Here is an 18,037-nt window from a genome sequence, read left to right as displayed (position 1 = left end):
CTCTGAATCTGGCTCTGTACAGTTTTCATCCTGGATCACATTGAGTTTTGCCGCTCTATCATGGCTCTGCTCGCTCATTAGGGATTGTTGCGTTTTTAATCAGTGAAAGTCAGATGACATGACCATGCTGAACTTGGTGTTATATAAACGGAATTGGGTTGAATTGAACAATCCATGTATCCGGAAAGGCCTCATAAGAGAACGTACGTCTCTCGTAAGTGGTAGCAGGCACAAGCACATCTGTTAATGAAAATATATAAACATGCAGGTAAGATGACAGGCGATGAACATCTCACAACTATCAAAGTTAATTATGGCCAAAAAGTAACCTGTGCAATTCCATCTTATCTCCAACAACAGGGCTTTCACGTGAGCTTTTCTCAGGAGTTCAATCTTTTCTAAATGCCTCCATCAGGCATTAATCAAGGAAAGAAAGCAACTGCAAAGGCTCAGGAAAGAAAAATATAGTGGAATGTAAACAACGCTGGGCTTTAAACCATTTAAAATGGGATTTACAAATACATTAAGGGTAAAAGCGCCCGATAAAATTAATTAATAAATGACTTAAATTATCAGTATGGAATTGAAATTGAATTGCATTCAGTAGGTTAGGAATTGTGTTATTAAAGTAACTCCCTGAATCAACTTTTTGTAGTCAACCTGATGTGGTAGCTGCATGGACGTTCCAACTGTGCAGATGACTTCTTGTGGTTTAACATACCGTTGAACTGGGCGTATTGGTGCCATATCCTGAGGAAGGCAGCGAGGCCAAAGACCATCTTCGACCATCAGCTCTGAGAAAAGAGAAATCATGTGTTATAAGAAAACAAGGCAGTTTTTCTTCATTTCTTTAAACAGCCAGAACTCAAATGTCAATTCCAATGTCAGTTTCTTGAAACACCGCAGCAATCCAAGTTAACTTTGTTCCAATCTATCCAATTACACATGTGCTTCTTTTCTTCCCTCCGTCCTGAGACCTCCTACAGCAAACTCTGCGTCTGACACTTCTTCTTGACTGAGTGATGAGGGGGTATGCGTTTGGGCAAAGTCCCGTCACCTCGCCTGATTCATCTTTGGCCCAGTGGGGCACCTGTCACAGTGTCACAGCGGGAGCAGGCGGGGACAGAGACGGGATAATAACGGGAGGTTTTATTTTGCATACGTCTAAGACTGAGTGGGAGCGTTCATTAAAGACTTCCACTGTGTGTGTTTGTGGGCAAAAATACTTGCAACAATTACACTCAACCCAACTGTTCTTGCACCGGCGCATGTGTGACTTATCGTGTGAAACAAAGGAGGAATGCCAACCTTCGGGAGGAGGCGAAAGAGAAGTGGGCAGGTCCGCTTGGTGAGAAGTTGCGCGGGCTGTCCAACGGACTGCTTCCTATTGAAATACATATGGAGAGAAGAGCACGGGAAACAAGACACTGTGGGTAATCAGACTGGATAATGAAGCAACACTCGGTAGGTAAGTATGAAAGTCGGCCTGTCTCGGAAGAAATCCTTCCTTTTCCTCGCAGGTAACGTTCAGCAACATTCGATGGCATAAGCCCATGAGCAGAACTGATGTAAACAACAGATGTGTTTATTCACTGTAACACCTACTTTTGTGACACCTACAGAAAAGAAAAAAAAGTACATCTCAGTGCTGATCCATCTGCTCACAGCTCGATGCAGCAGTATTATGAGGAACAAGCTCTCATTTCATCCGGATGCAGGTTTCTGGGACATTATTCAGTGTTGTGTTCATCATTTGGTGGCAGTGTGACAACCTTTGTGAGTGCAGACTCAAATATCAATCTAACTCCACTGGATCTAAGGAGTTATTCAAAAGTAACATTTGGCCTCCATTTACAATAAAGAAAAAATAGAATTGATTGCGTTTGTACTGACCTATGTGACCAGGCAGTGGCGAATGCGGCCTCGGCAGGGTGGGCGATGTGCTGGTCAAAATTAGGCTTTTCCGGTTACTGGTTCTGCAACTGGAACATAAAAAAATACAAAAATTATGAATTAATTAATGAAAAAGTCAAGTTCAGTATTTCTCTTTGCTGTATCAATAGAAATGTTGACAGACAATCGCTGGCAGACAACTTGGAAACCCCCAGTTTAATAAATACACCGTTTTGAGCCATGTGCTGATTTATTACACGACGTAAATATGGAATAAAACATGTGTCTGCTTTTCATCATATGGACAGTATGTATGTCTGTGTTTATGTGCACATGTGTCAGGACATAATACAGGATTTTATTGACATCAGCCCATTCTGTGGGGAGAGCAACAAAGATTTTTTAATTTCCTCCTGGTCCATCCCCACGACGGCTGCTGCCATAGAATATAATGGCACAGGTGATTGAGGGATGGAGGGAAAGACGAAGAGCACCACAGAGGATAAGTTGAACCCATAATGAATTACTGAGCCATAAAGAGCCTTTACATGCAGCTGCTGCTGCCAGTATCACCACTGGATGTGTCATTGAACAATTTGAAGGAGAACACGTAGAGATGAAACACAGGATATTGTCTTACATAACCACTCATGAAGTGGGAAGTGGGTTTTTTTGCAGGTGTTGTTCCCATTTGTGTTATCAGGTTTGTTCACAGGCCATTGCATGTCTGTGTGAGTGCCTGTCAGACCAAATTTTGCAGAGCAGAACCACATCTGACAAACGGTTTGCTTCACATTGCATCAGCCAACATGCTGCTCTGCATCTGTGCAGGAAGTGGATGAAAAATCCCGGTGCTCGCACACTGGGGGGGAAACCCCCCCCCCCCAAGAAACCAAAAAAAAAGCATGGTCTCACAGAAGACACTGGTTATTTTGAAGTATCCCAAATAACACACAAACCCTGTATCTATAATCTATACCCCTTTCTTGCAGTAGTCCCACACCCTCCGTTATCTTTCCTTCTTTTTGCAGTCCGAGACATCAAACCCCTGGCAAGATTTTTATCGGTGGCAGTGTGCCTCTGTGGGCGCCGGCTGGTACTCAACCTTGCAGAACAGAGAAGGAGCATATTGAAATATTTAAGAGAAATGCATTAGCTTTGGACAGAAGGCTGGAAGTGGCTTCACCGAGTCCTTTGCTTCAGTTCTCAGAAAATGAGAGCAGAGTGGTAAGGAAGGGGGAAGGGTGACGGAGGTGAGATGAAAAACGACGCTCAAGTGAAGAAAGTCGAATAAACACCTTTTACTTTTCCTCATCCATGGTTGCGCTCTCGCGTTCGTTTTAGTCGCGGGGAAAGAATAGAAAGAATAAAAATCACATTTCGTTACTGCTCTTTCTCAATCAAAAGCTGAGTCACTTCAGCATACCCTGCACAAGCTTCACTCCAGAACATATTCTTAGCTTTTGATTCATGATTCATTGCATCCACAGAGCGCCAGTATACCAGCCAGCTGTCAAATGGCAGTGATTCACTTTCAGGTGAAGTGTCGAACCACATCTTGGAGGGAAGGACATTTAATCCTTAATGTCGAGCTTCTGTGACTTTCCCCGTTCTCTCAGTTATTCTCAATTACAAGAAAATTCCTTTAACATCATTTGATGATACATCACTCGTGTGGTTCTCCTTCATTTCTTCCATTTCCCCCCACATTCTGCTTTTTTTTTATGCTCATCATGTATTCTCTCTTCCCCCAAATTAACTCTCTAAATGATGAATAATTGATAAGTGTGAAGTCAAGAAAACTGATTCTTTCTCTCCAACTCATCTTTAAAGCATTATGCACTCGACTGGATGATTAAAGACAGAAACAGAATGGTAACCCACTAAAAGGAAAAGCAATCTAATTTTCCCATGAAGCCAGAAGTCCTTTTGCTTTACAGCATTGTTATCTAAAATGAATGCTGCAAAAGGGCATCTTGCCCAAAGCAATTGGACTGTAAAAAAAACCAACAAGGGTTAAATAGGGCCTCTGCTCCTTATTCTGTATTCGAGCTGCCAGTCACACCAATAAAGGTCAAACTCAGAGCTGTTACTTGATTTCTGCTGAAACTGTAAAGAGCACATACAACAGACACAGCAGGGGGGCAAGTATAAACATCACTCTGTTGGTGATCAATTATAATGCATGTGCTATTTTCTCCTGAAAACTATATTTTTGTAAAGAAATATATCCAGTTTCTTTCAGCCTGCCTTCAGACTCCTTGTTGACTCAGCAATTTAAAAAGCAATTTTACACAAAGCCCGCCTCAAAACAAGCATGACCAGATTATTTTAAGCAGCAGCTCACAGTCGCGAGAATGAAGTTTTTGAGCTTGAACAGAATGAAAATTATACCATTCAACAGAGAACACTGTAACTTTGCTGGGTGCTGATTTAAGTGGTTACTATTGCACCAGAAAGACTGATATGCAGACAACTACGTCTGGAGAGACCTTTCGAATTGGTTTGAGACCTCCTTTTCTCTCAGGATTATCTCACATGCCAAACAGCACCACGAAATGATGGATAGACCTGTTATCTCATTGGATGAGACTGAACAGCTGAAGAAAAGCATTGTAAAAACTAGATTTCTCGAATTATTTAAGTTTCCCTGTTGAAATGTCACGTTGTTGCAAGTTTTAGTGAAAGGTTTGAGCGTTTCAAGGTTCAGCGTGTTGAATCTGCCATGTAACATGATTATCCTCCATTGGGGATGCTCTGGTCACGTCCAGATGGGAGATTGAACTACCATCCTGTGTATCAGAACCACTATACTTGAGCCTTTAATGCCATTACAGTGAGCTGCAGAGCCTGAAAGTGGACAAAGATATAGCAAAGGTTGACAGTAATGGTTGTTAATCTTAAATATCCACCAACTTATTGCAATAAAAATATGAGACAATTATTTAACAGAAAACTACTGATCAGCTAGGGTAAGAATCCAGCTCTGGAAATTATTAGTACTGGACTGTTGGGAAGATAAAATGATCAATTTCAAGATGCAACATCTGGCAAAATATAGAAGACAATATATCTTTCCAAATAATGATAAAAAACACAAATGAACGTCTTCCAGGAACAACAGTTACTGCCCGACTTCAGTTAGAGAGCAATAAAACTCAGAAAATCACAGGAAAGTGAATAAAATTGTGTTTCCACTCACATCCTTCTTCAGCTAAGCAGAGATAAGGTAAGACAGTTTATTTGAACTGCAGGTAACATTAATCTCGCTCATTCAATCGTCCTGCATGTCTGGCACCGAAATCCCTTCTTGATTATTAGCAGCAGTTGGTCAGTGGGGATTAGAGGAGGAGCCAGAGGGGGCTGTCAGGGCTTTTGACCAGTGTGCTACAGATTCACTTGACTGGGAGAGCAAAGTAGATAGGAGTGTGTGTGTGTGTGTGTGTGTGTGTGTGTGTGTGTGTGTGTGTGTGTGTGTGTGTGTGTGTGTGTGTGTGTGTGTGTGTGTGTGTGTGTAGGAAATATGTGCGTGAATCTGACTTTAAATCACTCTGTCACGGTTGTAGCTGTGCAGCCTGGGTTCATCCTCATCCAATCTGGTTAAGAAGGTGAGCATGTGTGCATGTGGGTCTGGGTGTGTGGTGAATTGAAATAGAAACAGTTTGTATGCAGTATGCTGTCATCCTTGAATCATAAATCCAAAGCTGCCTCAGTTTGGTGGTCAGGCACAGACACGTTGTCAGTTTACAGCCCAACAAAACTGCACGACATCATGCGCTACCTTCTCTGCATTCTGACAGATGGTGCTATTTGGACATATTCAGTCATGCACTCATGCATAAATGTATTTTAAAATCCAAAGTAACCCGGAGATTCATTCCAAACAGGACACGTTCCTTTGAAATATGCAAGCCAATTAGATTAATCAAGAACAAAATCTCCGTGTCCATTATGAATTGATCAAGCAGAGGAAAAGATGAATTGCAAACGAGAGAGGAAAGTGCATTGTTACTATAGCAACGCATTGAGAGTTGCACTCACAAAAAGTGAACGCTGACATCTCCAACTGTTTTCTGCTATACCCCGAGCACGCAGCAAGAAACAGACAAGTTGTGTCAAACAAATAATGAAGGTGAGGAGTAGACTGCATCGGCTCAGAACTGCAGCCAGAAAACACAAACAACGTGATCTCACTCTGCAGTGAACCACAACACTGTGAGTCAGACTCTGTTGACCAAGCCAATGAGGGTTTGTGTGTGTTTTGATATGAACGCCAGTCCTCTAATCCATCATAATCCAATGTGTAATCCATCACCCAGGCTCGATCTGTGTGTGACAGGGGAGTTGTGTTGAGGTGTGTGGTGCTGTCATTCACACACACAATGATTCACTGGGGTCAATGGCGCATGCTGGTGTTGTGTGGGCCTCTGTCGATGGCCACAGGAGCCAACGGGAGAGCCGTGAGGGGTGACACAGCGTTTTAATACGCAGCGGCGTGAAGAGAAGTGCATATGGTGTGATGGTGTCAGCTGCATCCGGGTGAGTTTGTCAAATGATGCGAAGCAAAATATGCTTTTTGTGTTTCTTTCGCAGGGTGCAGAAGGTGTTTGCATCCAGGTGGCCTCGAAAACAAGTATCACCACAATGGCAATGGAGAGAAAAGGGAAACGGGTCAGAGCTGTGAGAAAGTTTGCTAATTAATTGTATATATTGTGCAGACCATCATGCCACTGTCACATCTGCTTCATCTTCTAATTCACGGTACCTTAACTAAGGTTGGGTGGCGCTGAACCATCACAGAGACAGAGACGCCTTTAAACATTATAAACTGACAACATCATGTATACCTGTTTTTAATGCGTCACTAAGAGACGAGAGTTACTGCTCATGGTTGCACACCGACACAACTCAGTAAAAGGGACATAGATGTATGTCCACACTCTCAAATATGTTTTCAAGTTTTCTTTTTTTACAAGATGATCACAACAACAACTGGCCACTAAAACTTAAACAAATCATCTTTGACTGAGACAATAACAAAGAACAAAATCTTCAGAGAGCTTAAAAGAAGAGACGAAATGGCTGCATGATTCTATGGCCTTAAAAGGGAAACAAGTATTTACAGGCTGAAACAACATAATATAAGACAAGCAGAAAGGATGAGGATCAAGAACGTCTCTCTGAACTCTTCCTTAGATCTTCTTGCTCTGATTGTGATTCACTGCAAAAGCAAAAACCTACTGAAATGGGCAAAATATGATCACACTCCATCATGAGATAATATCAAAGTATAATGTAAAATGATATTGTGTAATAACTCGCATCATGGTATATCGAGAAGTACTATCACAGAACAACACAAAATAGAAGAATTTATCATTATATTTTAACATCATATAAGTTATTATATTTGTATGAAAAAGAAGAATGCTTTATTTGTCACACATACATTAAATAAGTCGTGACATTTGGGGGATCCCAGGAAGAAGGTGGTAGTCAAGGGCCTGTTACTACAGGTCCTTCATACCAGCAACTGTCCTTTAAAAAAAAAAATAATACGGTTAATTAGCATGATTTAATTTATATTGTTTACAAGTATGTATTTTTTCTGATTATGTAAATAACATATACACAATTCCAGTTTTCACCCACAGTCCAAAAAGGTCAACTGGTCACTCTGAATTGCTTGTGATTGTGAATGTGTCTGACTTTGTCTGACATAGTGATGGATTAACAAACTGTAATTTGCCTTCACCCAGAGTCTGCTGCGATTTGACTCCGGTGATTCTGAATTTGGGTAATTTGGGTCACTTATCTTAACATAAAAAACAAACAACACAACATAATGCAAAGAGCTTTCTATTATCACAGGATGCCAAAGTGTTTTGTTCTGTGTGGCAGCAATGTTAATCAAGTTATTTTTGTTTGCTTTGCCTTTTACTAATAGATTTATACTCCATGACTAAATCTGCAACACGAAGAAGAAAAACAGTTCCATGCAATAGCTAATGGAATCCGTTTGCTGTAAGTTGGGACTAATATACCACAGTAACACTTAACGTGTTGCTGATGTCTATTTTAATTGTCCACTGTATTGTTGTATAATGTATTTTAGTATTTTGTATGAATTTTATGAATCCAGGTGTTGAATTTTAATGGTTATTATTGATGTTAACAATAATGTTACTGATTTTACTGTAGTTTATATTCATAATGTATATTATGTGTTTTTCTGTCTAATGTGTTCCATAAGATTTTTAATATATGTAGTTATTCTTATGAAAGCAGGTGTTACATTTGAATGGTAAGTGCTAATGTTATACATTTTTACTGTATGTTATATTTGTACATATGTATTATTATGTTGTGTGCCTGCCCGGGGACTGCAGATGGAAATAAACTACGGCTAAAATCTGTACGACTCATCTTTTCTTCAAGATGAATGTTTTTGTACATAGTCCCTGAAAAATAAACTAACTAACTAACTAACTAACTAACTAAATAAATAAATGTGTTGTATACGTGCTGTGACATTGATATGTATAAGGTCAACTAGTCTACAAACTGTAATTGAGGAAAAAAATGTACCATGATAGAAACAAAGTGTATGAGGTGCTTGTGTATCGCCGCAATTTAAATAACTTGTGCGCCTGCAGAAGTAAGGTCTAAAACCACCTCAGAAGTTGTTCCACGATCAAGAATGTAGGTTTTTAGTTTCTGCTAAGTGCAAATATTAGTTGTGAAAGAAACACGGAACTCTTCCAGGCAGATGGAAGCTGACAAACACAGAGGGACATTTACCAACTAAAAGGATCTGACAGAAACTAAACAAGTTTAAGTGACAATGTGTAACAAGACACATGACTCCATGATGTGTAAGGAAGCCAATGAAACATGTCAACGAGATGAGCCCACACTACAGACACACAATAACTTCTTATAGCTTCTGATACCGATAACTTGCTTTTTGTCATGGCTGAAGCTGATATACTATCTATACACACCTAATGCTAACAATGGATCAATATAACACTGCTCTTGACTCAGTAATTAACAAAATTATTATCAATATAACAAAGACTTAAAATTAAATTAAAGTGACGAATCCGAATTCAACTACATCACAATAAGTGGAGTATAATCCCCGCAACAATTAGGATGCCCCCAAAAGTATGAGAAAAACAACCTGCGATAACATCAATGTGGTAAAATTAGGATTTACCTCCATTACGACCACCATAAATACAGAGAAACTGAAAAAAAGCCCATGTCCTGCTTTTCCAACAACCCAAACCAACTGCTGTCATTGGTTGTGAGGCTCCACTGCTGTAGGGTCAAAGGTTAAATCTGTGGTAATGACTCGTACAGAAGCTTTGATGTGCAATTATCCCCCCCACAGGCCTCTGGCTGGCGTCAGGCCATTCGTCTCTCTCTCTCTCTCTCTCTCTCACACACACACACACACACACACACACACACACACACACACACACACACACACACACACGCACACGCACACAGTGTGAATGGACACACACACACACACTCTGAGGAAAGCACGAGGTCAGACGCCTCACGCTGCCCCAAAACTGTCAAAAAGGGTCTAACAATCAGTACACCAATAACCATGATACCAACAATAACAAATCCATAAAAGGTATAAAAACAACATTTTTAATGCTTCAGTTGCAAGGACACTCACATGAAGAAACTGTGACACACAAAAGAATTGTCACATATTCTGTGTAATGGTTGTCTGTGAAGGGTAATTTGAGTTAATTAAAATTCTTCACTTGGCTTACGAGAGCACAAAGAGGTCATGATTGAAAACACAACAAAGCAACAATAGGATTAGTGACAACAATGCCTTTTGATTATGATGATAATATATTTTAGACATATAGATCACAGTACTTTTTTTATGTTTCCATATATATATATATATATATATATATATATATATATATATATATATATATATATATATATATATATATATATATAAACAGTTCATATGTAATTGTTTCCCATTTCCAAACAGCTGTAGTGTATATAGACCCACTCCGATAACACATGCCCACATGATAAGAAAAAATATAGAGAAAAAAATAACATTGAACTGTCATAATTTGATTTCATATCACAAGATAAAGGGAATGCAGTAAATACAAGAATTTATCATCAATTCATGAGCTACTCACTCATAAACACAATGGCCCATTTATAACACGAACAATCTTCAGACATATACCATGTTCAAATTTAAGCTTAATATTGAAACAGTAAATATTGTATCTCTTACTTTTCAAATGTCTCCTGGAGTCCTGACCAACAAATAAATTATTTGAGTGTAACAGCCCAATCTCCTTATAGAGTCAGGTGTGGTCGCACCTTAGTGCCTTGCTCGTAGTGAAGCAGATTATCGAGCAGTAGAGAAGAAGGCCTCTCTGCAGAAGATATAGATCCTGTTAAATGTCTGAGATCCTTTAGTAGTTGTCCGATTTTGCTGCTCGGGCTCCTCTGTTGTGAAACTCACTGCTCAGATGGGAAATTGGTCTCTTCTTTAAAATCTCTTCCTAATATTGAACTTTCTCAGATTTTAGGCTGTGTTTTATTTAAAATCTTGATAATATGGGCCTAACTTGTGTGCTCAATTGCACACTCATGTACTTTCAGCCAAGAGCATTTAAATGCATTCCTATGACCCAGTTTACATGACGATGAGCCGCTGGAAGCAAGACAATGTCATTGTTTTGCTTTTTCGTTGTTGCCGGTGGTTACCATAGAGTGATTGGTCAGACGTGACGGTGGTGATAGCAATCTAGCATAACACGCATACTGTGATCATGTCAATAACTATGTATATTATGGAGTTACAGTTGCTGTGCAACATGGAGAAAACTGTCCAAAGTTGAAGTTGAACATGAAGATCCTGCTGTTGTCTGAGAGTACATGTAAACATGTAAAGACACTGCGAGCTACCAGTTCATGTAAAAACTCATCATTCTGCATGCATACCATAACAAAACATTCTGCTATTGACCTTAAACCTGATATGAATTATTCTAGTCAACTCACACTGAATTGACCAGAGTTAGAAATAAAGCGCACTAATAATAATCCTGGCAACACTTTATTCGCAGAATAACCCGTGGGCAAAGAGATGGGTGTAAGTAAGTAGGTTTTAAACGTACCCACTGATTAGTGCTCGATTTAAAAACGGTGCCCTCGATGTTTCCTCATGTACTAAAGCAAAAGCATTTCAAAATGATGAGCTGATTAAAGTAATAACTCTGAAAAACACATTCAGGAAAAGGTTTAAGAAATTACACCAGTGATGTCTTCTAAAGCAGTCCAACGGTAGAGAACAATCTTTAAATGAGGGGTCAAAGATGAAAACACAGCTCCTTATAACATAGCCAATCAAAGGAACAAGCTAATTCTGAAAAAAAACACCCAATACATCTTAATGGTACTTAATGAGAGAAAGTTCAACAACCTGGTGAACAACATGTGTTGTGTGTCGCCCCCCTCCCCCCCCGTGTGTGTGTGTGTGTGTGTGTGTGTGTGTGTGTGTGTGTGTGTGTGTGTGTGTGTGTGTGTGTGTGTGTGTGTGTGTGTACACTATATGCACATGCTGCTGGACCATGACTGATTATCCATTTGCATGCACATGTGAGCTGGAGACAGAGGAGAGCGAGTGCCTGTGCATGTTTAATGTGTTTTACCCCAGCAGATTATTAACTCAGCGAGTGTGCAAGTGTGTATGTGTGTGTTTGTGTGTGTGTGTGTGTGTGTGTGTGTGTGTGTGTGTGTGGTGTCAGTCAGTGGTGTCATCTTCTGCTCTAAGTGCTGACTCACAGGACACTGACCTTCCTGACGGTTACACCATCGATCCGTCCAGTCACACTTCCTGTCAGGTGACATCTTCCTCTCTCTTCCTCTCTACATGTTTACAACTTGGAGAAATGGGATGGGAGTGCATGGGATAAAATGCCAGCCCTTTTAAAAAGTATCCTTCATCAACAAGCCTGGTCCATGTTATTGCATCTGATTGCATAACTTTCGCTGTTCTCACATCCAGGGTCGGAAAGACCTGGGTGGGATGCCAGACTTGGAAACATGTCCAGCTAAAGCCATGTGGGCAGATCTATTAAGCATGAGACATTTAGATGAAGACTGAGAAGACAGCTGGGAGAAGCTGACTCAGGCACGCAGGTAAAGCTAAAAAGAAAAGATAGCAAGATAGCAAAGAAGATGAAAAATGATTAAGAACTTCTAAACTAGGAAACGAGGAGGAGAAACGAGACCACCTTAGTGTTAACTTCAGGAATGCTGCTGGCCTCAGTCACATGACATTATTTCTGCTAAGCCCAGTGGTACAGAAAGCCATAAATAGAGGCTTTTGGTGTTATTCTCAAAGAAAGAGAGGCAAGGTAAGAGGAAGGAACAATGACAAAGCCAAACAACACTGTATCTTAACAGTCGTACAAGGGAGATTAAAAAAACCAAAACAACATAGATAGAGGAAAAACAGAAAAAGAAGATGGTCCGACTGACAAAACACAAGAGCATGTAGAAAATAACCTGTCTTTCTTTTGCAAATCAAAGTGGGACTAAGTGTTCTCTGTGTACAATAAACCTGAGAGTTGATTCAATAACCAAGAAAACATAGTGTGTTTTGCCATTATTCCCACATACAGTAACAGATTATGTAATGCGCTGCTGTGTGATTGAATACAGAAGTTGGCTGCCAAACAGAGAGGCCGACTGCCTGAATTACCCAACAGTTGGCTGAATGATGGATTGACTTCCTGGCTGACGTTCACACGGACTTTCTGGCTGAACTTTTGACTGCGGCTTGCTCACCTGGGCAGCATATTTGAGAGCGAACTGACTAAGTGCTCGACTAATGAATAACAAAGTGAGTCAAGCCTGTCTGAGACCTGGGATGTTGTAAATCCGCACACAAGGGAGGCCATCTCCCATCAACGCAACTTTCCTGAACCGCTTCTCGTAACCACTTTATTTCTAAAGCCTGCAGTGTGGCATGAAGTTTTGTGAGGATGTTCCTGGCGAATCATTTCTTTTTCTCGAACAAACTTTCAATTCGAACTACTAAAGTAGTCTGAATAAAGGAAAACGGTGAAGAAAGCGATAAAAGCAATACAAATTATCTATTTTGAACACTGTCGTGGGCTGTGATGAAGCTTGATAGTCATCATTTTGCATCCCAGCATAGTGTATTTAGGCTCAACATACAGTACTTTACCTTCAGTCTTTACCTTCAACAAAATTGAGTTGAAGCAGAAGTTAACAGCTAAAATGATGTCCAGACGACAGTGAGCCTGGCTCAGCACCGCTCACTGCACCCGTGTGCAGGTTAATGTCCACGCGCAGGGTGGAGTAATACACCATTTTAACGTGCAGACACAGCCAACATGCCATCTAATTTTAATTTCAAAGACAAACTTTTGTTAACTGTTAATTGTTAAACTGCACTGGTATTGCACTTTTTTTTTAAATTTTCAACCACAATGTTGTCCGACATTGTTTTAGCTCCAAACAGTGGTGGACTACTGGATGACGTTTAAGCGCACCTCATACAAGAATATTATTTAAATCACATTTCTGGGGTCCACTAACACTTCAAAAAAACAATCTCTGATTTTGCTGAGACGAAACATAATTGGTCAGCTATTGAAAGACACTTTTGATCATAAAACAGGGTTATGTTTCTCTAAAAACACACTTTAATCTTCATAGGTATGGACTCAACAAGACACCAGGCAATTTGTTTGAGCTTGTGTGCAATATTACTTGACTGCGTCGCACATTTTGAGCAGATTTGTCAAACTGACATCCATGCCACTAATCTCCACCACCACATCCTAATGCCCTACTAAATTCAAAGCTGGCCACTTGAGACAGCACTGAATCAGCCCTGAATTAATTTCATGTCCATAAAACATGACTGTTTTCTTTTCTTTTGACAGTACGCTTTATTATAATGACAGAAATCATTTGGTGATGTGTACTTTCAGGCCATAAAGGGAAAGCAATAACACTCAAGCTGGCAAGAAAACTGATCAATTGGTATTTAGCAACACACAATGTATTTTTTTTTTTAAAAAACATTTTTTTTCCACAATAGTGCACCAAAAACATGGGGCAAGTTGGATCCGTTGATGTACCGCGGTGATGCCAAATGATGAGCCTGCCATCTGTGTGTATCAGCAGAAATGGAGCCTCATCAGGCCGGGCTACAACCGTCCTCCCGCTAATCCCAGGAGATCAGCAGTTCCAATTACTCAAACCAGCCAGTCTGGCACCAACCATCAAAGACTCACCCAATTCATGTGCCATTCTTATATTTCCTGTGAAAATTAACCAGTGATCCATAACTGTATCTAGATGCTGCTATATGATTGGTTAATTACTGTACATGAATTGTCGAAAAGCTCCCAATGAGGTGTTCATTAGGTGCATCGGGGTATTTTCAGTGTCATTTTCAGAGTATTTTCACTCTGATAAAGCTGATAAAGTAATTAGTAGCTGACTATATTGGTGAAATTCCTGGAGTTCAGTGGGGTGGTTGGATGTTAAGTTTGTTATTGTTGATCTGTAGAGCAGCTGTCTCTCACTATTGGCTTCAAAATTTGCATTTCTTTGAAGAAATATCTCCATTGAGCAGCAGCTCTCTCCCACTAAACTGATCTTTGCTCTAAATTGATCCTAATTGAGAGAAACAGCTAGAAATACATTTGCTGTTATTTCTATTTTCAGTGAGTTTAGTTTGTACCTCTTGTAACCGGAATCTACCTAACTTTTGTATCGGCAGGCAAAAGATGTATACTCATCTGAACATGGGTACATTTTGATATATCGTATGTTCTGAAATTGTGTGAAATAGTTTAGTTTAGTTTTCTGTTATTTTAATACGTGGGAGGCTATTCCAGAAAGCGGGTTTTCTGGAATTGAAATATGTAACTTTAATGTAAATAAAAAAATTTTTAGCATGCAGTTTTAGACTATTAACTTATTAGTATGGCCAGTTTTTACTTCTCATTTAGCTGTTGTTTAAACTCCAACTCTATGTACCACATCAATAAAGAAGATCCAATATAAAAGTGCTTCACAAAAAAAATATATAACCTCTCTAACCTAACCTCTCTGACTACTATGTGGCAGTGATTTTACCCAGTTGTATGAACTTGTCAGTCAAGCTGAACTGTGTTCCCAATATTAGCAAACAAGGAGCTGACGGATGAAGAGAAATTGTGCCAGTGCGTTAAATCTATAGTGCTTTTTTTTAATGTATTGATTTTTACTTACATCCTTAAACAGAGGAGAAAAGCTTAAAACAAGGAACAGCACAGCCAAGCTCAATAAAGCTAAATAATTCAATATCTGATGGTGCAGAGTGGTGTCCAAAGGTTGAATGGGCCGAGCACGGATCGTAAATAGAAGCCGTCAGGACACAATAAAACGTCCAGACATCTATTTTAGTCCTATCACTTTCCTGCGGGTGAAGGTGTTGGCAGATGTCCTCGAAAGGTGTGAAAGTGTATCCTCAGGCAGTGGCATGCATCAGGAAGTTGTGTTGACACACAACTTTTCTGGACATTTCTGCTGGTATTCATCAATCTCTGGTTTTCTAGTTTCTTGTTGGCACTGCGTCCTCCTCCCTGGCGTGTGTGTTCGTGTCTGAGTCTGCTTCTTGCCGTCGCTCCTGAGACCGCAGAAGGGCTCTGAATCACCGCAATAATGACATTTCACTTTGTTCCCACCGTGACCTCATTCACATCAAACGATCTGTAGCCATCACCTCATAAAGAGTAAAAACACTTCTTTTACTGCGCAGAACTTATTTGCATAAGTGGAGAGTGTAGCAGCATGGCTGACACACATTAGGAGTGTCCGATTATGGATAATGCATTTGGATTCACAGGCGAGCACGAGGCAGCAGTAGGAGGCCAAACTCAGAAAACTGTCTGATGTGACAACTAACAGGTTTAAACAAACTTCAAAGCCCTCAGCTCCTAAATGAAACGGTTCTGAAATTTTGTCTCTCGATAATCATTTACTAAGTGGCAAATACCTTCTGTGTTCACTTAACACTGGAGCAACACCCACTATAAAGGGTGAGGTGTCATGTGTTTCATATCTGATGACATTAAACAAGCATGTGCTGCCTGCAGATCTGAGCGTAGGCTGCAAACAGGCTCGCACAAGTCTACTTTTAATCCGTATACACTGTCAGATAATGTGAGAGAAATGCAACTCAAAACCCCACGAGTCTCTGAAACTCTGTTTTTTTTTTGGGGGGGGGGTGTTGATAAGTAGAATCAATCCTGTTGCTCATCAGAAAGAACTGGATATAAATGCTTAATGTTACTGCAGGCCATTTATATTGTGACAACACCCACGTAAATCCTGGTGAACAAATAACTGAGTCTGTTTGAAAAGCAGTTCTCTGTCCACCTCCAAACCAAGTGTGGTGAGGATGAAAGTGTCAATATTGTGCAAGCCAATGGCAGAATCCACATGATAGGCTTAATCCTTCATAGGGCACTTTAGGAAACATACTTGGAAATGCTAAACATTTGTTACAGACTGTTATTTGAAGATATTTAAAGTGTAAATAAACTCTATATATGATCAAATATTCTCTAAATCTGATTGCAAAAGACTATCACTGGTGAGTACCACTGTTGTTTGACCTAGATACCTCTTTAATAGAAGCGTGAGGGGAATCCTGATTCAACTTCACATTTCTTGCTTTAGAAGACAGCTGAAGAAATGTGGATGTTACAGAATATTGCCACTTGCTTGGTAAAGTGTTAAGACTCCTTGTGTGGTTGGTGCACATTGTAAATAATGTTCACAAACAAGGTAATCCAGCTGCTTTTTTGACACCTGTACACATTTTATAAGTTGCTGTTGGGTTCTTAGCTTGTTAAAATACCATCCAGTTAATCCAACATGCAGTGTGTTGCGTCTCACCCGGCATAGCGTATTGTGACAGTTATATTGTTGAATTTAGGTCATAACAGCTGTCGTGGCAGTGTTTTATTAACATGTTTTGGTCCAGCGTTAAGAATGCTCATGTCAGTGCAGAACAAATTGGACTTTGGTGAGGTATGGGCCAGGTTTATGAGCAGGAATCCACTTCTAAATTTCTATGTGCTTAGTCTTCTTCTGCATTCCAGGTGTGTTTGGTGAGTCACAGCGCCCCTAAAGGCCTGGCATGTGTATATACATGCCCTGAAGCCTCGTGTTGAGCCGTGTTCATAGTGAGGTGTGGACAGAATTTCTTTGGAGAAGGCTGTTGTGTGGATGTACCCTATATCTGCAGTGATAAACAAGTGTTTGCATCCAAATATCCCAGTGAGATGTTTTATGGATGACGAGGTGTCAAACAAACCAAAAAAAAAAAAAAAACCACTTCAGAGGAAATACTGAAGTGTGCCATGCATTCACATTACAGCCTCATCTGGTAGCAATGGTACAAAACGCGCATCACACATTATGTACAAAACACACTGAAGAAGACAGTCACATCAAGACACTACATCATTGGTAGTTAATCAAATTATGTTTATACAGGAACTAAATATGTGTGTATTTGTCCTACTATGTGTGCATATTCTTTCATGGTGGAAAGCACTTCTTTACCTGAAAAAAGCACATTACGGAAAATCAGCTGTCAGCATGAGTCCATTTAAATTGTTCATTGCCTTGTTGTATAATGTATTTTGTATTCTCTATGAATTTAGTGAATCCATGGAATGGGTTTTAATGGTAATTACTAATGTTAATAATGTATTAATAATGTTATTAATATTACCATAGGTTATAATTATAATGTGTATTGTAATGTGTTCCTGCTCGTTGCCTTGTTTATATAATGTATTGCATAATATTGTTAGTATTCTGTGTGAATGTTAGGAAACCAGGTGATACACTTTAATGGTTATTACCTATGTTACTAATGCTACTGTTGGCTATATTTGTAATATGTATTATAATGGCGTGTTCCTGCCTGGGCACTCCAGATAGAAAACTAGCAAATGACTAAATCTGGCACAAATCATCTTTTCTTTAAGATTAATGTTGTTTCGTCCATGGTCCCTGAAAATTA

The 18,037-nt window shown here is 39.8% G+C and overlaps 1 protein-coding gene across 1 annotated transcript in view; it reads right to left on the bottom strand.

The window, feature by feature from the left end:
* Nucleotides 1-18,037, bottom strand: part of mast1a (microtubule associated serine/threonine kinase 1a) — a gene marked incomplete at its 5' end in the record, with an annotated part of 91,529 nt that overhangs the window by 47,215 nt on the left and 26,277 nt on the right. Inside the window, 3 exons of the mRNA XM_080520216.1 lie at nt 722-794; nt 1,309-1,380; nt 1,890-1,982. Coding sequence (XP_080376342.1) covers nt 722-794; nt 1,309-1,380; nt 1,890-1,982 — 238 coding nt within the window. The remainder of the gene's footprint in view (nt 1-721; nt 795-1,308; nt 1,381-1,889; nt 1,983-18,037) is intronic.

The sequence above is a fragment of the Blennius ocellaris genome, assembly GCF_963422515.1.
Source record: "Blennius ocellaris genome assembly, chromosome: 3".
Lineage (NCBI taxonomy): Eukaryota > Metazoa > Chordata > Actinopteri > Blenniiformes > Blenniidae > Blennius > Blennius ocellaris.
Note: the sequence above shows the minus strand (reverse complement) of the source record. Positions and strands in the feature narration are given on the sequence as shown.